At 51.4% G+C, this 22915-nt stretch overlaps 1 protein-coding gene across 2 annotated transcripts in view; it reads left to right on the top strand.

Annotated features, from left to right (window-relative positions):
* The window catches only part of TDRD9 (tudor domain containing 9), a 2642469-nt gene that overhangs the window by 2577520 nt on the left and 42034 nt on the right, over window positions 1–22915 (top strand). For both annotated transcript variants that reach the window (XM_078660267.1, XM_078660268.1), the window contains one exon: window positions 9998–10116. In XM_078660267.1, coding sequence (XP_078516393.1) covers window positions 9998–10116 — 119 coding nt within the window. The remainder of the gene's footprint in view (window positions 1–9997; window positions 10117–22915) is intronic.

A 22915-nucleotide genomic window follows, 5' to 3' on the forward strand; every position in this document is an offset into this window, starting at 1 on the left:
GGCGTCACCGTCCATGCTCGGACGACCCTGCCTTTTTATCCACCCATCCCTCCCCGGAGAGTCTGGTGATCCAGGCCTCCACTTCGCAGTCCGCATTTCCGTCGGCTCCGCCCGATCGGGAATCAAAGCGGTATGACCAGTTTGGTAAAAAGGTCTTTTCCTCTTTGAGCGCTGGACTGCGGTCTTGTAATACCGCGTGCCTCTTGGGCCGCTACACCCACTCCCTGTGGGATACGGTCGAAGAGTGTTTGCCGCAATGCCCCCAGGAGGTGCGGGACAAGCTCACCCGGGCCTTGGTTGAAGGCCGGGATGCGGCGCGGTACTCGATCCGTTGTGGTCTGGACACGACCGACTCCCTGGGACGGGCCATGTCCACGACGGTGGCGATTCGTCGCCATGCTTGGCTGAGATCTGCCAACTTTTCGCCAGACGTCCAAAATACACTCATGGACATGCCATTTGATGGCAGTCGCCTGTTTGGTGACAAGGCGGACCACGCGCTGGAGCGCTTCAAGGACTCCAGGGTTACGGCCAAGTCCTTGGGTCTTTCGACCCAGCGCCAGCAGACGGGTTCGTTTCGCCCCTTTCGTGGCCAAGGGAGGGGCGGTCCCACACGTGCTGCCAGCCACGCGCCGCAGAACGCTCCCCAGCGCGGTGGCGGCCGTGGTTTCCGCCGTGGTGGCGGTAGAGGCCAGCGGCGTGGTCAGTCCACGCCTCCCTCCGCTGCTGCATCCAAGCCTTCCTAGTCCGAGCTTTCGGGCTCACGTGACGCCAGTGGGTGGCAGGGTTTGCCCTCACCACTCCCGCTGGCGCGCGATAACATCGGACAGGTGGGTGCTGCAGCTCATTCGAAGGGGCTATGCCCTCCCCTTCGAGTCCACTCCTCCAGCCATGCCACCGCAGAACCACCGTGTGTCGGGGGACCACTTGACACTTCTGCAGGAGGAAGTTACGGCCCTCTTGGCCAAGGGGGCCATCGAGCGCGTTCCTGGGCCAGAAGTAGGGTGTGGTTGCTACTCCCACTACTTTCTGGTACCCAAGAAGGACAAGGGAGGCCTGCGTCCTATCTTGGACCTGCGGAACGTCAACGGCTTCCTCCGGAAGGAGAAGTTCAAGATGTTGACTTTGGCTCAGGTCTTGGCTGCTCTAGACCCACAAGACTGGATGGTAGCGTTGGACTTGCAGGATGCGTATTTTCACATCCCCGTCCTGCCGGCCCACCGGCGTTACCTGCGGTTCACGGTAGGCCACGAGCACTTTCAGTTTATCGTGCTCCCATTCGGCCTTACCAGCGCCCCACGGGTGTTCACGAAAGTGATGGCGGTGGTCGCAGCTCATCTGCGCCGGTTAGGGGTTTCAGTCTTCCCCTACCTCGATGACTGGTTGTTGAAGGCGGGCTCGCCCCAGACAGTCGTCCACCACCTTCAGACGACGGCAGACCTCCTGCACGAGCTGGGGTTTTCCATCAATGTGCCGAAATCACACCTGTGTCCCTCTCAAAAGCTCCTTTTCATCGGAGCGGTTCTCGACTCGGCGCAGTTTCGGGTTTATCCCCCGGAACGGCGGGTCCGGGATATTCAGGCTCTGATTCCCATCTTTCAGCCGTTATCCCGGGTTTCGGTCAGGTTGACGCTGCGGCTTCTGGGGCTGATGGCCTCCTGCATCCTACTGGTGCATCACGCCAGGTGGCGGATGCGGGCTCTGCAGTGGGACCTGAAGTTTCAGTGGGCCCAGCATCAGGGCAACCTATCCGACCATGTCCTGATCTCCGAGGGCACTGCGAGACAGTTGCAGTGGTGGCTTACGGACCGCGATTGGGTCAGAGGCAGATCCCTCTCCCTTCCCCAACCGGAGCACGTGGTTGTGACGGACGCGTCCCTCCAGGGCTGGGGTGGCCACTTGGGAGAGGCGGAGATCAGAGGCATCTGGTCTCCGGCGGAGTCCCGGCTCCATATCAACATGTTGGAGCTACAGGCGATTCGCCTAGCACTGAAGGCATTCCTCCCCTTTGTCAACGGGAGTGTAGTGCAGGTGTTCACGGACAACACCACCGCCATGTGGTACTGCAACAAACAGGGCGGTGTGGGGTCGTGGACCCTTTGCCAGGAGGCTCTGCGTCTCTGGCAATGGCTGGAACGTCAGGGCGTGACTCTGACGGTTCAACACCTGGCAGGTTCTCTGAACGCCAGGGCGGACGAACTCAGCCGTCGGTGCTCGGTGGATCACGAATGGCGTCTGAACTCGGACGTGGCGAGAGGCCTCTTTCAGCAATGAGGAGAGCCTTGGTTAGATCTATTCGCCACAGAAGAGAACGCGCAATGTCATCAGTTCTGCGCGTTGGAGTTTCCAAGACGGCACTCGCTCGGCGACGCCTTTCGGCGCGAGTGGAGTTGCGGTCTGTTGTACGCCTTTCCGCCTATACCACTTCTGCCCAGAGTGCTGAAGAAGATCAGGCGCGACCGGGCCCAAGTTATCCTTGTGGCTCCGGACTGGGCTCGAAGGTACTGGTATCCCGAGCTACTCAGCATGACAGTCGGTCCCTCGATCCGCCTGCCCCTTCAGGAGGACCTTCTGTCGCAGCAGCAGGGGACGGTCCTCCACCCGAACCTGTCCAGTCTCCACCTCCATGCTTGGAGATTGAGCGGCGACAGTTGAGGCCATTTGACTTGCCTCCTGAAGTCTGTGATGTTATTCTGGCAGCCAGGCGTCCCTCCACAAAGTCGGTATACGCCTGCCGGTGGAACAGATTTGTGGCATGGTGCACAGCAAAGGCTGTGGACCCCCTTTCTGCCCCTCTGTCTGAGGTTCTCCTCTTCCTTCTTTCCCTTGCCCAGCAGGGCTCTGCTCTGGGCACTATCAAGGGCTATCTTTCTGCCCTTTCCGCCTTCTTAAGGCTACCTGATCAGCCATCTTTATTCAAGTCCCCTATTGTATTACGATTCTTAAAAGGCATCACGCACATGTATCCACCTGCTCCGTTCGTGATGCCTCAGTGGGACTTGAACCTGGTTCTGACTTTCCTGATGTGTGCTCCCTTTGAGCCTCTTCATTCCTGTCCTCTCCGTCTTCTCACTTTAAAGACGGCCTTCCTGGTTGCCATCACCTCTGCCAGGAGAGTGAGTGAGCTCCAGGCCCTTTCTGTTAAACCTCCTTTCTTGTCTGTTCATCCTGACAAGGTGGTTCTTAGGACTAGACCTTCTTTCCTGCCCAAGGTAGTCTCTGCTTTTCACATTGGGCAGTCCATCACCTTGCCCTCCTTCTTCCCGCCTCCGCATCCTTCAAAGGATGAAGAGCGGCTCCATCGTCTGGACCCAAAACGTGCGCTTTCATTTTACATGGATCGCACACGCCAGTTCCGGGTGGATGACCAACTGTTTGTTGGCTACGTGGGTGAGAAGAAGGGAAGGGCGGTACAGAAACGAACCATCTCTCGGTGGGTCGTCCTGTGCATCAAAGCATGCTACTCTTTGGCTCGGAAGGAGCCTCCTGTTGGGCTGAGGGCCCATTCCACTCGGGCTACGGCGGCTACTACTGCCCTGGGCCGGGGAGTCCCTTTGCAGGACATTTGCCAGGCGGCTACGTGGGCCTCGCTGCACACCTTTGCGAGGCACTACTGCCTGGACAGTCAAGTCCGGAGGGATGGCTTCTTTGGCCGTTCGGTCCTCCAGGACTTTCTGGTGTAGGTTGTATTGGTTCGCAGACCCACCACCGGGGTTGGTATTGCTGGGGTATCTATTCTAAGGTAAGGAATCTAATACTAACCTGTTTCTTTCAGATGAACAAGTTACTTACCTTCGGTAACGATATATCTGTAAGAAACAGTAGTTAGTATTAGATTCCTTACCGCCCCACCCATCCTCCCCGTTCTGCGAACTGATACCTAGGGTTAAGGACATCCCTTTCAGGGCCCTAGTTTCAAATGGCACCAGTGTTAGTTCTCACATGGCTCTGCGTGTTCTGGCGCGGAAAAGCTGTGTGCAAAGAACTGACGTCAGCGCGCGGAGGCGGCGTCTATATACTCCAGCGACGTCATCACGGCGCACGACGCCGACGACGCGGAGCCGCAGGGGACGCCTGCAGACGACGCCTACCGACGCGCAGGGGTACTGCTACGCAAAAGTTTCCGGATCCAGACTGACGCCTGGGGATATTCTAAGGTAAGGAATCTAATACTAACTACTGTTTCTTACAGATATATCGTTACCGAAGGTAAGTAACTTGTTCTTTAGACTAGGCTACCTGAATTTCTATGTCCCGGCTGTGAGAGGTCATAAGGGACGACCAGTAGGAGGTATGGTGATTTGGGTAAAGCAGAACCTAAGCTGCAGTATTCAACTACTTTCAGTTTTACACTGTGACATCCTTGCAGTAAGACTCGTTTTCCTGTCTGGCCTAAAAATTTAACGTATCAATGTTCATGCCCGAGGTGTTCCTGGTGGGAAAAAGTCGGAGGCTGTAACCGTTTTAGAAACATTGCTTGAATTTATGCCACCGGGTGTATTGCCGTTAGTCGCGGGTGATTTCAATACAACTTTTGAGCCTCTAGGATCTGAAGATTTAAACCTAACAGAGGAAGAGGACTCAAGATGGGGTGTGCCCCAAAATGAGACCAGGCCTATAAAAAAGTGGACCGAGGCCGCATTGCACCTGTACGGGTTCTGTTTAGGAAACCAGTTAAGGGCTGCAAACGGTCGAACACCGTCTGACAGGACGGGGAACAACACCTACGATAATGGCATACGGTCAAGTAGAATTGACTATTTGCTTGTCCACCTAAAGCTTTGGCATTCTCTCGTGGACATGGAGGTTAAGACCCGCATAGAGAGCGATCATAATCCCTTAACCTCATTATTAAGCCTGGGTGTGGAGGGAAAGGCAGGTGTAACTGAAGTCCCGACAGTATTAGAAACTATTTTAACAAATGATGAGCGCCACCTTAGGTGGTGTAAAGTTGTTGAACAACCAGAATCTCTACTGGCCATTAAAGACAGGGTTGACATGGTACTTGTTAGGCTGGGGCCGGATGTGGTTAACGGGGCAAAGCACAGTCCATTCATGGAAGACCATGCTGACCTCTTTGCCTACCTTAAATCCCATTTTTGCAAGCCAAGTTCTGTTAGGACAAAACCTAAGGAAAATCCGGAGAGCTGGTACAATAAATCATGCAGGGAAGCCCGAGCTGAGTTGGGCCTAGCATTAAAAACTAGGAACCCTGGTTAGTAAAAGTGGCTCGGGTTAACTATAGGAGACTAAAGTGCGGGGCAAAAAGAGAATAGGAAGACCACAAGTGGCAGGAACTCAAGAGGGCTTGTTCTGCTAAAAATTCTAAGCTATTCTGGGATACTTACAAATGGGAAGGAGGTGGTTGTGCAGATAGCCCACAAAACAATGTGCCCCAAAATACATGGATAGAGTACTTTAAGCCCCAATATGCTAATAATATAGAAACTTATTCTAAGGCGGCCTTTGTTTTCAAACTTTACGATGATGTGGTTTTTAGTCTGGCGGATGTTGATATTGCATTAAATTCCGTAATTGAGGGCATAGCCCCAGGAATGGATTACATATCTGCAGACCTTTTCCTGAACGACAAAGAAAGATGACGATTATATATTGCCCATCTATCAAATGCCATTGCCCAAGGAATGGCTGTCCCCCAATCATGGAAGGGAGCAGAAATTGTGCCTGTTTATAAAAAAGGGGATAAGTCGCTAGCAGGTAACTATAGACCTATTAGCTTGATCGATTCCATCCAAAAAATAATGGGCAGGCTAGTTTTGGGGAGGATAAAAGATTGGATGGATGAAGGGAACATCTTGAGCCCTCTGCAGGCCGGCTTCCGCCCCAGGACTAGCACGATAGACCAAGTTTTTCGTTTCATAATCCTGTACTGGCGAACAGTGGTCCTTGAGAAAGGGGTACTTTCTGCGGTATTTGTTGACTTGAGGGCGGCTTTTGATCTTGTCCCGCGTCGCAAACTCTGGCGAGTTTTGGAAGATCTTGGAATGGCCCTGGAATTGTTGACCTTGATCGCCCATTTGCACGAGGACAACTATGCCAGGGTCAGGTGGGGTAAGCAGGGTGAGGTCACAGATGCCTTCCCTGTCGAGCGGGGTGTGAGGCACGGTTGCGTTATGGCGCCCACCCTGTTCTCGCTCTTCGTGAACGGGGCGGCAGACTACCTCTCCCAGGTCCCTACTGATGCCCCTATGATGGCTGGTAACCGCGTCCCGATCCTTATGTTCGCGGACGATACTTTGATAATATCAAAAACCCTAAGTGGTCTGCAAAGGGCCCTCTAGCGTTTCACAGACTTTTGTCTGCTTCGTGGGCTTGAAATAAACACCGCCAAAACGAAGTTTATGTTTCTTACTGAACATAAGGTCTCCAAGTCACTTAAGCCATTTAGGGGAAGCATGTATATGAACAATTGTCCGTTAGAATAGGTTGATGCTTTTACGTATTTGGGGGTCAACCTTCAGCGAGACATGCGCTGGAATAGCCAAATAGATCTGACCAAATTAAGATTCCAGCAGCAGTCAGGTTTCCTTCTCAAAAGGTTTAAGTCTTCCCTTACTAAACCTATTAGGCCACTCCTTGAGATCTATGGGATGAAGGTGTTAGTTTCGGTCCTCTATGGTGCTGAACTATGGGGATTTGAAAATCTGAAAGGTTTGACACTAGTAGAAAATTAATTTCTGCCTAAAGCTACTAGCGTCCCTAAAAGTACCCCCCTTACACCACTGTTCTGGGACCTTGGAAAAAGAGCGGTGCAAGATCTGCCCACTCTGCACCCATTATTATATTTGCGCAGACTATGGACAACCGAGGAGCTACATCATTATGCCCTGGGTCTCAAGGAAATCATCAAAAAGAATCACTTTCATAGAATCACTTGGTTGAAGTCAATTAGATCCCTGCTGGGGAGAATGGGCATGAGTGATCTATGGGATGACCCAACATCAACAATATTCCCATCAAAGAAGGATATGAAGGCCTCATATTGGAAGTTGGTTACCTCAGAAAAATGTGCCAAAGGCCTCTCATCCCATCTTACTGGGCGATTTCTTGAATTTAAGGCTCACCCAGTTTTGGAGCCTTACTGGGATGCCATCGAGAAACCGTCTGATCGGAAACTCTACTTCCAATTTAGGGTAGGCACCCTCCCTATAAGGTCATTTACAGCAGGGTGGGCTGGGATCAGTGATGATAAATGCTCTAAATGCTTGGACAAACAAGAAACTATAAGTCTTTTGTCCCTTGTATTCTGCTCCTAGGAAAAAATGGGTAAAACCAATATGTCATTTAATTGGTTCGCGAAAGCATGGTGAGGCATTAAGAATACTATGTACAGACCCCAGCCTCCCAATTGCTGTTGCTATGGCAAAGTTTCTGAAATGGTCGTGGGTAATTCGATCGAAACTTATTGATTACATTTTGGGTAGATCTAATTTGTTCTGGGCTCCCCTTACTATGAACAGTGAGTTACAAGATTTGATGCCTAGTTTTTTGATTACTGTAATTTTAGCATCGCCCTTTTTAAAAGCAAGTATTTTATGAATTTGTATTTTAAAGCTGTATATTCGACATTAGTCTTGTGGAGTTTAATCCTTTCTTAATTAGTTTATAAAATGTATTTTTTATGAGATTTTATTGTATTATTAATGTATATGTGTACTCTTTTATGACTTAATTGTCGAATAAAGATTGTTGATGATGATGTAAAGCGCTCTGATACCTTCCGTTCGACTTCGCTCGATATACAACTTTAAAAAAAAATCCTGTCCTCTGACAGAGTTCTTGCCAATGTTTTTATTTGTTTCTGATGCTTTTTACATAGATCGTTGTTTCTCATCACAGCCAGGCTTGCACTTTGCTGCTCCCACCTGTTTTGGTCACTCATTGTTGATGGACTGGTTCTCTTGTAGAACTTGGTGCGACTCAATCGCAGACTCTCCTCCAATGGGGTATAGCTATGGTATTGAAGTTAAGGATTCTGTGGGTGAATGTCTCTATCAGATGGAAAAGTTACTTACCTTCGGTAACGATATATCTGGTAGAGACATAGTCTAGCCGCAAATTCCTTAACACTCACCCATCCTCCCCGCTCTGCATGTGCCTTTTCAGTTTAGTTTCTTACAACACTGGCCTTTTTGCAAGTGGTCTCTGTTTCAATCAGTGTTTGGTCTGCACAAAATCCTTGACCAAGTCATAAAACTTTAATCTGTGTTCACTGTCGCCTTCACCACCCTTCCCCGGATGTGGTGGTGGGTACAAAAATGCATGGCCACTCTGGCACCCTTGTTGTTCTCCAGTGTTGGGGTTTGTCCTATCCTTCTCCTTCATTCTCTTTGACTCTGATACCGTCAATAGATCGTATTTATTGCGCATTGTCAAACAGTCCCTGTTATTGTAGGATTGTTGAGATTTACCATAACATTCATTTCTATTACTGTTTAATTCATAAGAGGGTATAGTTCTTTTTTTTCTAGGGCGAGAACTCTCCTCTCCCCCTTGTTTCCTTATCTTCTGTTTTTACTTCTAAAATCCATTTCTGATGTTTCACATCATTTGTTGATTCTTATCTTTATTGTTTCCAAGATTTTTAAAAATCTTTTTTGGCACACTGTTCCCACATCCAGTTTTAGTGGTGGCTCCGCGTTCTTGTGCGGAAACGTTTCACAGTAGAAAACAGACGCCAGCGTGCTGGGAGGGACTTGTATGTCTCCACTGACGTCATATCCGTGGAAAGTACTCCTGAAAAATCTCCGGATCCAGACAAGCGCCTGGAGGAATTCTAAGTTAAGGAATCTGCGGCTAGACTATCAGGCACATGCATCAACCATTTTTTGCGAGCGCTAACAGTGCGATTCGCAAAAATCAGCCGTTTGTGCCCTCAAAAAGGGCATTTGCGATGCATCAAGATGCAAGGCACTTGCAATTTGAGAATTCGCAAATAATTGCGATTTCTCATATTGCGATTGCATTTAAGTAATCACAATTTGCGATTCCTTAAATGCAATGCAAGAACCACTTAACCACATGAAGTTTAACTTGATGGTAATTTGCAAAAACTTTTAAAAATGCACGAAAGTGCATTTTTCAAAGTTGTAGGTTACACACACACATGCCCTTGGGCATGTGTGTGCGTAATATGTGTGCACAGAGCAATTTCAGCCTTGAAATTTCACCCTAGAAATTGCGTGCACAATTTGCGAGTACCTGCATGCAATCTCCCATTCATTCCTATGGCCTATAGGCCCATATGAGTGAATCGGATGGCATTCCCTAATTGAGACTCGCAATTTGTGAGTTGTAATTAAGGCATGTTTAGGAATCACAATTTTAATAGTGATTCCTACATGCATGCTTTTGAGAGTCCTTAATTGCAATTCCTTAATAATCGCAATTAAGGATTCGCAAAAGCTTTTCTTGATGCTGGTGCCTGTAAGTCTCTACCGGATATATCGTTACCGACGGTAAGTAACTTCTCCAACACAGTGTAGTAACATATTCATGGCTTTAAGTGAGCTCAACATGTAGGTAACGGACAGATCTTTGCATTTTGGACTGTAAGTTTCTACTCCACTTGGGCACTGCTGAAAATTGAGTTATTGGATGAACTAACAAAATCTCTATCAGCTGCATAATAACTTGAGATGAGTAATCATGGCCTTTCTCTAGAACAAGTATAATTTTGAGGTTTATTTCCTCTGTCGCCATTGATGATTTATTAACGTCTCAACGCAGTTGTGTGTGAAAAAATTGCTCCCTGTGCATGGCCATTGGCCATTACCACATCTTAAATTTTACTTTTAGCAATTGTGTGGGCCTAATTACACTTTTGGAGCACAAATATACAAAAAGTGCCTTTGGGAGTTTAGGGGTTTTGCTCCTTCTCAATGCTGATTTTATTGATCTCTTTTTTAGACTGCAACTTTTTTATGAAATCAAATCTTCAATTGTTGTAATACACATTGCCATTTTTTTGTTCCAGATAAATATTTTGCGTGAAGCTATTAACAAGTTAGTGTGCTGTGGTCCAAATGGACCATTGTTTCTTGGTCAAGAAAGAACTGCACAATTACAAGATGATGCACGCCAGAAACTTTTACGGTGAGTTTGAAAATGTGTGAAAATACATTTGTGAAGTTCCCTCAAGCTTACAAATGAAAGGTAGTCTTTTGTTGCCCTTCTTGATGGATTGTTTAAATTCAAGATTCAATATCTTTTGAATTCCATTATGTGCCAGACTGGATATGAAATCTTTTTTCCAGAAAATGTTCTTGCGCACTGGTAAGGTAGTGTCTTCAGACTCCGCTGCAACTTCGCCCTGCTTTTGTAAGTGACTGTTCAGTGCTGTATATAGCTGCTAACCCTTTATGCTGACGACGTTTCTTTTTTCCACACCCTCTTAGTTGCGGATCTTTTATTTTCACCAAATTCTAAAACCTTTCCTTTTGGGGAAAGCGTGGAACCTCTGATCCTTTATCACCTTTTATTGTGTCCCTAAAAGAGGCTGACAGTGGCATTGTCGAAGCCTTATTCGGTGCTGCTGGTAAGTTGAACCATCTCTTGGCACTATATGAGTACTTCGGGTGACTCAGTCTTTTTGAACCTTCAGCGAGCTCCAGGCATTCACAATAGGACAGTATTGAGGATTGTGAGTCTCCTGACCTTGTGGATTCTGCTGGTAACTCAAGCCCATTAGCACATGCAGGTTTTGCAGCGTTAGCTCAGCCTTCAACTGTCTGAACACTGGGGGTTCTCTCTCAGGCAACCTCGGTGGGCGGAAGAACACTGGAGCAGAAGCACCACGTCAATCTAAGCTGGTTTTATCCGACTGAGCACAAAGGCTTTCCATCAGGGGTAGTCCTGTGCAAGTTCTGATGGACAAGTCAACTCCATGTTGGGGTTCACGTGTGCTGTGCTAGGAGATTGTGAGGCTGTGGCACTGCCTGGACCTTCAGGGAATTTCGTTAACTGTCAGCCATCTGATGAGGTCTGTGATTGCCAGGTCATACAAGCTCAGCCTGAGCATAAATTAAATTGAATCAAATTCATAATGCGTGCAAATGCCCGTAGGAGTCTTGGCGCTAGCGAACAAGCAAAAGAGCTAGACTGCAATTAACTCTAATAAGTCTGTTGCGTGTTGCCAACAAATGCTGGGACTAGGGGTTTGAAAACATCCAAGTTTAAAGTGATTCCTGGAAAAGAGTTGGGCTCTATCTGAAAGAAACACGTTAGTTAGATTCCTTACCTTAGAATAACCCCTCTGAAGGGCAAATAGACGTGTGCCTCGATCAGGCACACCACCTGATCTCGCTGCGCAGCCCCCCCCAGCCCTGTTCACTCACTGGGGCTTCCAGGGGCTGTTCGGGCCAGATCTTCACTGGGACTCTTCCGTTGCACCCCAGGGCTCTCCCTTGCTCTTGGGAGCCCCGGGGGTGGGACGTCGGCTTTTGGCTTCTTCTGTGGGCAGCGCGGGGCTCTTCTTCCAACACCGGAGCCCCGCCTGCACCTTCAGCCGCTTCTCCTTTCCTCGCGCTGCGGCTGCGAGGGCGGGACTACTGACCTCTTCTTCCGGGGCCTTCTCCTGGCCAGCGCTGCAATTGGGCGGCCTGCGCAGCTTCCGGGTTGCTCGCCCCAACCAGGCAACAGTGCCTGCATTCCGGGTCGCGCCGATAGCGGCCCGGGAGGAACTTTGGAGAGCGTCTCAGGCCGCGGCGGTTGCCCTGTTGGTGTGGCAAGTTGCGAGGTGGGCACCCGAATTAATTATAAAAAGGAAACGAAGGAAAAAATGGGCAAATAAGCGGCAGGCAGGATGGGGTGGGCACCCGCGCCGCAGATCAGCAACAGAGGGGATCCCCACGCCGGGGAATCCCTCGAGACAGGGAATGGCAGCTCCGGGCTGCAGGCTAAAACCCCAGCACTCCCCTGAAGGAAAAATCAGGCGCTGCCACAGGAAATAAAGCCCAAAGCCCAGCAAGGTGCTTAGGAAGTCAGGTGGGGGGCAAAGGCTGGCCCCAGGGGCCAGCTCACAGGGCCCTCCAGGCAAGGAGGCAGTCCCCAGTGGCGGTCCTCCTGGCGCCCAGCAGCAGCAGGCCACCCTCCAAATTAGGATCAGTAAAAAGAACATTGGTATGGGGTCACAGCCCTTTCTTATACCCAGAAATCCTTTGTCTAGGCTGCAAGGGGGGGGGGGGACGGGGGGGGGGGAACCAGCCGCAGCTGGTTTTGTAGCACTCTGATGTGCTCAGCCCCACTCACTATTCACTGGCCAGGCTAGGGTCATCAGTCGCACCACAGGGGGCGGAGCCAGCATTGTGTGGGGAAAGCCCAGCCCTATTCAGGTCCCAGGTGCACTCCTCCCTCTCATCAATCATGCAGATCTCTCCATTCACCACCGGGGCAGACCCATCCTGACGCCTGGAGCCAGGCTCACCAGCCAGCTCCAGCCAATCACAAGCCAGACAGCCAATTCACATAAATTACACAGACATGCCAACTTCTAGAAGTGGCGCTTCCCCACTAGACACATTTATGCCACACACACCATCGCGCAGCATTCACTCTCACGAGTTCGCATATACCAAACTCCTCCCTGCACTCCCCACCCATCGGGAACTACCAGGGACGCATACATTTCCCATGCATTCCTATGGGAGGGCAGGCCAACCTCACTATACGCACGCACTTTACCCTGGGAGACAGTGGTAAAGTGCGCAGAAGCCAAAAATCACTAACACCATGTCACAATTAAAAGAAAAAAGTTTAAGGGTGAACCTGCCAAAAGGGCCAAGTCCAACACATGCTCCCCTTCGGCCTTACCAGCCCCCCTCGGTTGTTCACGAAAGTGATGGCGGTGGTCACAGCTCATCTGCGCAGATTAGGGGTGTCAGTCTTCCCCTATCTCGACGACTGGTTGTTAAAGGCGGCTCGCCCCAGACATTCGTCAGCCACCTCCAGACTATGGCCGACTGTAAGAGAGTAGGGTCTGCTTCCTATGGTCACCCTCGTATTTTGCTGTGATTTTCTGGTTTTTCGAGTTTAGTGTGGCTGTGGGCCTGCTAATCAGACCCACAGCCGAGCTGTTCTCTCTCTAAATTGATACCATGTACTTTAGGTACATACCTGATTGGGTATTGGGTCACCGTTTTGAGCACTTGTATAATGTACCATAGGTACCCAGGGCATAGGTGCATCCAAAGCCTACCAGGGGCTGCAGCATGTATTACGCCACCCCTGGCTGGCCATCCAAACTGACACCACAGGCTGATCACTCAGCCTGGGCAAGGTGGTGTAATCACCCCTTGCTTAAATATAGTATACCTATATCTACACTTATATATAGACACATATGTACCTATAAGTCACTCCTATCGCAGGCCTTAACAATCCTGGAAGCAAAGTGCTTGGTTTTATGTGAGAGGGTGCCCTAGCATGAGCTGAGCCCCTCTGCAGCTTTCGGAACTATGTCCTTATAGCTGTTCTATGATATAGCCATACCATATACTCTTAAGTGCATTATAATCCTCGCGGTTAATGCTAACTTTGGTTTGGCTTTATCGAAACATGTCGTGTAAGGTGTCAAACACTTTGGAATACTACCCCCCGCCAGTTCTGGCGGCGGGGGTAGCATTCCACGCTTCTAGAGGGAGAAGACATGTAGTTACTGCTTTACCCGGTTAACGTTAAACAGAGCCTCAGCATCACAAAATGGATGCTGCTGCTACAGACACGAGTCTGACCTCCTGCTGCTGGACGAAACTCCGGCAGGGGAGGCCTGGACAATAGGTTTCCTGCCTTGAGAGGTGCTAGCACCTCCCCAGACAGGCTTTTAGTGTATTGGGGCAGGGAGGGCTGCAAAATGAGACACTGCCTGGCGCACACAAGGTGCTCCATGCATAGCCCGGTTCAAACCAGTTGCAGGGGCACTCCAGCCCCAGCTCTGGCACGAAACTGGACAAAGAGAAAGGGGTGTAACCACCCCCTTCTCCGGGTCCACCCATAGGAGGGACTTAGCAGGTAATCCAGCCCCTTAGTTTGGTATAAAGTTAGGAGCTGTGTCTAGAGACATCAGATTACCCTGGAAAGAAACTACGAAACGAAACTCTGGACTTCGACATTCTATGCTGACTAGAAGACTGAAGAAGATCTCCCTTGTGGTCAAGGAGTGACCACCCTGTTCAAACAGGCACCACCAGTAACTTGCCGGTTTGCTTTGTCAACACTCCCGACGGAGCCCGACGACTCAGCTACTCAAGACTGGATTTCCAGACTTCTTGGACTCCGACCCACAGCAAAGCTGAGACCCGTGGCGGACACGAGAGACGTGGAACCAGACTCCCTGGACATCCTGCAAATTGCCAACTGCATCGACTCCTGAGGTAACTCGTAGTTGTGCATTGGGGTACGAGAAGCCCCCGACCTGAGCAACATCTGAACAAGAGCTCAGTACCCCACATTCCACGAGTGCCGCGTGGGGTCCGCTCCTGCATTTCAGCTCGACGCGTCTTCCCGGTTGCTAGCCCGTTGGCTAGTGAGCCCCCCTGAAGACGATCCTTTGAATTTCCAACGCTTGCCTGGTTGCTCTGGGCTTGCTCCAGCTTTCTTCCAAAAGAGAAGCACCTCAGACCTTGCTGGTCTGACCTGAAGCGAATCTTCATTTCCTGCGTGGGTTGCGGTTACCAAGGCTTGTTGGGTCCAATCCGGATACCGACACCGCAGTCAACTAGAGCCTTCGTGGGACAGCTCAACTCCAGCTCCTGGTCGTCGTCGACGCCTCCTGGCCCTCATGGCTGCAGAGACAAGCTTCACCTCTTCAGCTATTTGCATCGCGACATCACCTGGTTCCATCCTGGTCACTGGCTAGTGACCCAGACTCTGTCCCCTCTGATTTCAGGTTCCTCAGCTCCTTGATCCAGCCTTGGATCCACCCGGACACTCTTTCTTTGGCCGCCTGCAGCACTCCTTTTGCAGGTCTCCATTGAAAGCATCGACAAAACCCGACACGAAAAGGCACCTATGCACCCGGCTTCCCTGGGTGAGGTAACTGTGGGGTTTTCTCCAAGGTGTGTGTTTTAGTGCGGTGGTGTCGGCTGCTCTTAGGAATGTCACCCAGTTCAGCCACCCTTTGAAAGTGGCCTTGGTGGTGTTTTTCCACTTTGTTAGCACTGTTTTTGTCGCGCTAGTTAGGAGGATGTCGAGGAGGTTTCTGTTGTGTTGTGAAGTGACGTCGGTGTTGAAGTGTTCTGTTACTATGGTTCTGAATTCCTGTTTCAGTGTGCAGCCTAGGACCTTGTTAGTGAAGTCGAAAACCCTCCCCCAGAATCTGATGACCTTGCTGCAGTAGAAGAGGAGGTGGGCTAGGTCCCCTTTATCTTTCTCGCAGTTCCAGCATCTGTCGTTCTCTCTTAGATCTAGTTTCTCTAATCGTGCTGGTGTCCAGTATACCTGGTGCTGCAGCCAGAATTTCGTCTGGGCCAGCACTGGTGATATCATGTTATGTGTTGGTGACTTCCACATGGTTTGTAGTTCTTGTTCTGTGAGTCTCAAACCTATTTGTGTTTCCCAGTAGCTTGTACCTTTGGCGTTGATTTTTGAGTGTGCTGGGTGGAGGAGTTTGTACAGGTGAGAGACTTGGTGGCCGGTTTTGTTTGTTTTCCATGTATTGGAATATTGAGGGAGTAAGCCTGTTTAAGTTCGCTTTTGTAACGGCCGATTTAATGGCCAGGAAGTTATAAAGCTCTATGTCAGGAAGGGCGTGCCTATCCCTCAAGTTGGTGAACGTGAGGGGCGTGCCACCCTCCTCTAGCTGAGCTGGGTGCGAGAGGCCTAATTGTTTCCATGTTGTTATGTCTAGGGGTCTGCCCCTATATTTGATTTTTGGGTTGAACCAGAGCGCTACCCACTGTGAGTTCCTGATGCTTATCTCTAATTTTTGGTCTACTTCAAGAAGGGCCTGTTTCGTAATCTTGAAGATCGGGTTCCCTTTTAGTGCCTGTTTGTTGGTGGTGAGGAGGGTTAGTGGGTTTTTGTTGTTAAAGATGGCTCTCTCTAGTAGTAGCCAAGTAGGAGTGTATTGCTGATTTTGGAGTACCCAGTGCATCCCCTGCCTGGCCACAAAAGCGGTCTGAAAGGTTCTCATGTCCGCTAGGCTGAGGCCTCCTTGTTCTTTCCTCAATCTTCGTTTCGGGAGGCCTATTCTTGGCTTTTTGTCTCTCCAGATAAATTTGTTGACTATTTGATCTATTTTCTTGTGGAAGTCCACAGTTAATTAACTATTGGGGTGATCATCATTTTAACTGTTTCTATTCTCCCCCACCAGGTAATAAACTTGGTCGACCAGTTCTCGAGGAGCCCTTTGATCTTGTCTAAGGTGTTCTTCTCGTTTAGTTCGAGGGTGGTTCTTAAGTTCCTCCCGAACTTGATTCCTAGGTATTTGACTGATCCTTTCTGCCAAGCTAGCCCCGAGTCTCCCAGTGTCTCTTTAGTTGTGTGCATATTCAGTGGCAAGCATTCTGACTTATCTCTGTTTAGTTTGTAACCCGAGTGAGATGCGTAGGTGTCGATGGTGTGCATGAGAGCCGGTATCGCTTTGGTCGGGGCTTCTGTTGTGATTAGTAAGTCGTCAGCGTAGGCAGCTAGTTTGGCTGTTGCGTTGTTGATGGTTATGCCTGCTATGTTATCGTTTGCTAGGATGTCCCTGATCAGTGGCTCTAGCGCAAGTAGGAACAACAGTGGGGATAGTGGGCAGCCTTGTCTAGTCCCTCTTTGGAGATTAAATGGGGTCGAAGTCGTTCCGATTATCGCAATCTGTGCTTTGGGATTTTTGTAGAGGGCCATGACCTTCTGTTTGAAATGTTCACCCAGGTTGTATGCCTGCATGCATTCCTCTAGAAAGTTCCAGGAGACTCTGTCAAAGGCCTTCTCTGCATCGAGTGTGATTGCAACTGCCGAGTTGTATGAATTCGAGCAGTGTTCGATTACTTGACAGAGGAGTCTTGTGTTGTCACTTGACATACAGGTTTTCATGTATCCTACTTGTGTGTTCCCTATGAGCTGTGGTAGTATTCTGTTGAGTCTAGTTGCTAGGATTTTGGCATATACTTTGCAGTCTAGGTTTATGAGTGATATTGGCCGATTGTTTTTCGGCCATTGCAGATCTTTCCCCTCCTTGGGGATGACTATGATGTTGGCCAGCGACATCGTCTCTGTTACTTCCCCGTCTCCCCCACAGTGATTAAAAGCTCTCGTTAAGATCGGTGCTAGCTGGTCTTGGAAGGGTTTGTAGAATGGTGCTGTGTATCCGTCTGGACCTGGGGCCTTGTTGTCTTTTAGGGCCTTAATGGCTGCCTTGACTTCGAGAGTTTTTATGTCTTGGCCTAGGGCCAGCGACTCCTCCTTGGATATCATTGGTAGGTTCAGGATCTCCAGGTAGATTTTTGTCCCCTCTGTGTCTAGGTTGTCATCTTTGTCGTAGTCATCTTTGTCGTAGAGTTCCTTGTAGAAGTTCATGAAGGTGTGCAGGATGTCTTTGTGGCGGGTGTGTGTTTTGTTGTTAGTGTCTGTGATTGATGTGATATAATGCTGTCTATGCTTGTGCTTGAGGTATGCCGCTAGGTTTTTCCCTGCTTTGTTGGTTTCGCAGAGATTTATTTGTTTATATTTTTGTATCCATAGCCCCGCCCTTTCGATAAGGATTCGGTTGAATTCGTATTTTCTCTTTGTGAGTTCTGTCTGTATGTGATGGTTTTTTGTGTCTCCGATGTGTCATTTTTCTAGCAGTTTGATGTCTGTTTCTAGCTGTGACAGGTGGGCTTTCGCTTCTCTATCCTTCCTGGCTTTGATTTCGAATAGGACGCCTCTGACGGTTGCTTTGAGGGCCTCCCACAGTGTTTTGGGGTCTACATCCGGCGTGTCATTGTCCTTGATGTAGTCGTCTATAGCTTTCTGGATTCTACTCTTATCTTCTTTTTTGGCCATCGTTGTGACATTGAGTCTCCATCTACGTGTTGTGTGTTCGTTGTGTCTCCCTCTGAGGTGTAGGCTGATGCATGCATGGTCCGATATTGTTCTGGCAGCTATGTCCGTGTGTTCTATTAGGTGCGTGTTTGTTCCTGAGATGAGAATGTAGTCTATTCTGCTGTACGAGTTGTGTGGGTTTGAATAGAAGGTGTAGTCTCTGGTGTCGGGATGTTGTAGTCGCCATGGGTCCACTAAGTCGAATCTGTTGCATAGGTGCATTAGCGTCTTGTGGGATGTCGGGATTTGTGCTTGTGTTTTTGATTTTCTGTCTAGGGTTTAGTCTAGCGCCATGTTGAAGTCGCCCGCTACCACCATCATGTTGTGAGAACTGCTGGATTCCAGCTCTTTGGCTACCCCCTCCCAAAATGGTGTGTCGTCTGGGTTTGGTGCATAAATGTTGGTCACTAGTATTGTCTCCTCTCCTCAGCTGCGTGATCAGTAGTCTGCCTTCGCTATCTTGCTGGACATTCTCGATCGTTATGTTTGATTTGCTATTGGTCAGGGTAATGACCCCTCTCTTTTTACCCACTGCCGGTGAGCATGCGACCTGACCTATCCATCTAGCCCTGAGCTTGCCTGCTTCAGCTGCGTAGAGTTTTGTTTCTTGCAGCAGGATAATGTCCCCCTTAGTCTTGGCTAGGTAGTCTAGAACCTTCTTTCTCTTGATGGGGTGGTTAAGACCTTTAACGTTGAGGGAGATGATCTTAAGTGTCTTGTTATTAGACTGTGTCATTTTCCATACTAATTGTGCTGGTCCTGTTCGGTCAGTGGATAAGATGACCATGACACTTCTGTGCTGTGTGCCTGCTTTGTTTCCAGGGTCTTGTGTTCCCAGTATCTACAGTGTTGGTATTGGCTGCGGCTAAGACAGTGACGGGACGTACATGACGAGCGAGACAGACATGACAAACAGGACGAACGGTCCTCCCCTCCCTTCCTTTCTCTCCCCCCCCCCTCACTGCTGTCTCGTGCTGTGGGCGTGCGACAAACAAGGTCCCACCCACCCCTTTATGGCCCCGGGATTCAAGTGTTTAGGTAGTTAGCAGCGTTCTGACATAAGTAGTCGATCTGGTATAGTTAAAGGATATACTGGTCAGTGTCATAGTAGTGTTCTTCTGAGGTAGAGTTGTTGCAAGTCTCTGTCGTGGGCTGTCTTTCCCTTGCGGTCGTTTTAGGATTCCATAGCTTTAGACCGGCTGTGCGTTCGGTGAGGCACTTCTTTTGGCCGATGGGGTTGAAGCTTCCATGTCCTCTGTGGGGGGGCCTCTCAAGTATCGTGACAGTTCACCTGGGTCCTCGAAGGTTAGTGTGAGACCCTTGTTGTATATTCGGAACCTTGTCGGGCCGGCGAAGGAAAAGGTGATGTTTTCTTTTCTTAGTTTGTCTCTCTGGGCTAGGAAGCCCTTTCTGATGTCCACTGTTGTTTTGGAGTAGTCCTGCATGAGGGTGATCTTGTGTCCGTTCCATAGCAGATTGATATTCTTCCTTGCTTCTCCAAAGATGGCGTCCATTTGGTGCGAGCGAATAGGTTTGCATATAATTGGTCTGGGTCCGGCTCTTCCCATTTGTCTGCTTGCTGGAACTCTGTACGCCTTGTCTAGCTCGAAAAGGGCTATCAAACTTGAGTTTTATCTGAAAGAAACAGGTTAGTATTAGATTCCTTACCTTAGAATATCCCCAGGCGTCAGTCTGGATCCGGAAACTTTTGCGTAGCAGTACCCCTGCGCGTCGGTAGGCGTCGTCTGCAGGCGTCCCCTGCGGCTCCGCGTCGTCGGCGTCGTGCGCCGTGATGACGTCGCTGGAGTATATAGACGCCGCCTCCGCGCGCTGACGTCAGTTCTTCTTTTTTCCGCGCCAGTTAGCGCAGATCCGAAGAGCAGTACTCCGGTCTTTTGACCAAGTTTTTTGTTAACTGATTGATCTTTACGGTGCCGGTAGGATGCCCGGTTTCAAGAGTTGTGACGAGTGCGACCGCATGATGTCGGTCACCGACCACCATCGACTCTGCCTCCGGTGTCTGGGCGCGGACCACGACGTGGAGTCCTGCGTCGACTGTCGGGCCTTGACTGGAAAAGCTAGGCGGGAGCGGTCCCGCAAGCTTCTCGAACTCCGGTTGTCGGCCCCGCGTCGAGAGCGGTCCCGGTCCGGTCGGAGGTCGAGGGAGCGGTCGAGGGAGCGGTCGCGGAGCCGCCATGGGCGCTCCGGGAGTCGCCACCATTCCTCCGGCTCGTCAGGTAAGCACAAGAAGTCGGGGCGTCGCCATCGCACCCCCGACTCCCCCCGACGCCCGCGTGCTGCGGCCGGGGGCTCGGGTGACCCCACCCCCGCGGTCCCGCATGGGTCGCCGACGCCGTCTGCCCCACACCTGTCGGTCCCTGGGGAAGGCGCGTCGCGTGAGGAGATCGAGGCCTTCCTCATTGCTATGAGGGCGAGGTCTTCTCCGGCAGGGCCTTCGGCGCCTACGGGCCCGTCGGTCCCGTCTGGGGGCCCGAGCGGTTCGGGTGCTCCTGCCCCGGCGCCGCCGATGGCTCCGGCCCCGGCGCCGCTGGTTCCCTCTGGTTCGTCGCCGGCTGGTCTCCCGGCCTCTCCGGCGTCGGTTCCTGTGGGCCAGCCCATGGTACCGCCCCCGCGTGGTGCAGCGACTCCGCCGTCGGCTCCGGCCGGCGTCGGGTCCCCGGCACCGACGCCGCGCGGCGCCACCCCCCTTTCCTCCCCGACTCCGGACTCGGAGCCGGACCGGCGTCGGCCGACGCCGGACCCGACGCCGATGGGGCCTGTTGACCCCGATGTCTATATCGTCGACCCAGAATATGGGTATGACGAGGAGGAGTATGGAGAGGGTTGGGAGGGGTCTGAGGACCCTCTATCCCGTGCCTGCCAGTACGATGTGGACTGGGTAGGTGATCTGGGTGATGCCAGTGGCCTGGACGAGTCGCCCAACCCTGGGTTTGTCTCTCCGTCCCCTGTGGCGTCCGAGGCGGGTGCTGCCTATTCGGTGGTCCTGATGAGGGCTGCCAAGGCCTTACACCTTGAGCTCCCCGTCGCGAAGGTCAAACCGAATATCCTGACGGAAGTTTTTAAACCGCAGTCATGCCCCCAGGAGCCTCTGCTGCCGTTTAATGAGGCCCTGACGGATGTCCTTCTGGGCACCTGGTCCAGGCCCGCCTCTGGTGCGCCGGTTGACCGGAACGTTGCCAGGCGTCACCGTCCCTGCGCGGACGACCCTGCCTTCCTGTCCACCCATCCCTCCCCGGAGAGTCTGGTGATCCAGGCCTCCACTTCGCAGTCCGCATTTCCGTCGGCTCCGCCCGACCGGGAATCAAAGAGGTACGACCAATTCGGAAAGAAAGTGTTTTCCTCTTTGAGTGCTGGGCTGCGGTCTTGTAACACCGCGTGCCTCTTGGGCCGCTACACCCACTCCCTGTGGGATACGGTCGAGGAGTGTTTGCCGCAATGCCCCCAGGAAGTGCGGGACAAGCTCACCCGGGCCTTTGTTGAAGGCCGGGATGCGGCGCGGTACTCGATCCGTTGTGGTCTGGACACCACGGACTCACTGGGACGGGCCATGTCCACTACGGTGGCGATTCGTCGCCATGCCTGGCTGAGATCTGCCAACTTCTCACCAGACGTCCAGAATACGCTTATGGACATGCCATTTGATGGCAGTCGCCTATTTGGTGACAAAGCGGACCACGCGCTGGAGCGCTTCAAGGACTCCAGGGTCACGGCCAAGTCCTTGGGTCTCTCGACCCAGACCCAGCGCCAGCAGACGGGTTCGTTTCGGCCCTTTCGTGGCCAAGGGAGAGGAGGTCCCACACGTGCTGCCAGCCACGCGGCGCAGAGCGCTCCCCAGCGCGGTGGCGCCCGTGGTTTCCGCCGTGGTGGCGGTAGAGGCCAGCGTCGTGGTCAGTCCACGCCTCCCTCCGCTGCGGCATCCAAGCCTTCCTAGTCCGAGCTTTCGGGCTCACGTGACGCCAGTGGGTGGCAGGGTTCGCCATCACCACTCCCGCTGGCGCGCGATAACATCGGACAGGTGGGTGCTGCAGCTTGTCCGAAGGGGCTATGCCCTCCCCTTCGAGTCCACTCCTCCAGCCATGCCACCGCAGAACCACCGTGTGTCGGGGGACCACTTGACACTTCTGCAGGAGGAAGTTACGGCCCTCTTGGCCAAGGGGGCCATCGAGCGCGTTCCTGGGCCAGAAGTAGGGTGTGGTTGCTACTCCCACTACTTTCTGGTACCCAAGAAGGACAAGGGAGGCCTGCGTCCTATCTTGGATCTACGGAACGTCAACGGCTTCCTCCGGAAGGAGAAGTTCAAGATGTTGACTTTGGCTCAGGTCTTGGCTGCTCTAGACCCACAAGACTGGATGGTAGCGTTGGACTTGCAGGATGCGTACTTTCACATCCCCGTCCTGCCGGCCCACCGGCGTTACCTGCGGTTCACGGTAGGCCACGAGCATTTTCAGTTTATCGTGCTCCCATTCGGCCTTACCAGCGCCCCACGGGTGTTCACGAAAGTGATGGCGGTGGTCGCAGCTCATCTGCGCCGGTTAGGGGTTTCAGTCTTCCCCTACCTCGACGACTGGCTGTTGAAGGCGGGCTCGCCCCAGACAGTCGTCCACCACCTTCAGATGACGGCAGACCTCCTGCACGAGTTGGGGTTTTCCATCAATGTGCCGAAATCACACCTGTGTCCCTCTCAAAAGCTCCTTTTCATCGGAGCGGTTCTCGACTCGGCGCAGTTTCGGGTTTATCCCCCGGAACGGCGGGTCCGGGATATTCAGGCTCTGATTCCCATCTTTCAGCCGTTATCCCGGGTTTCGGTCAGGTTGACGCTGCGGCTTCTGGGGCTGATGGCCTCCTGCATCCTTCTGGTGCATCACGC

This window comes from Lissotriton helveticus, chromosome 9, assembly GCF_964261635.1.
Source record: "Lissotriton helveticus chromosome 9, aLisHel1.1, whole genome shotgun sequence".
In the NCBI taxonomy this organism is placed as follows: Eukaryota; Metazoa; Chordata; class Amphibia; order Caudata; family Salamandridae; genus Lissotriton; species Lissotriton helveticus.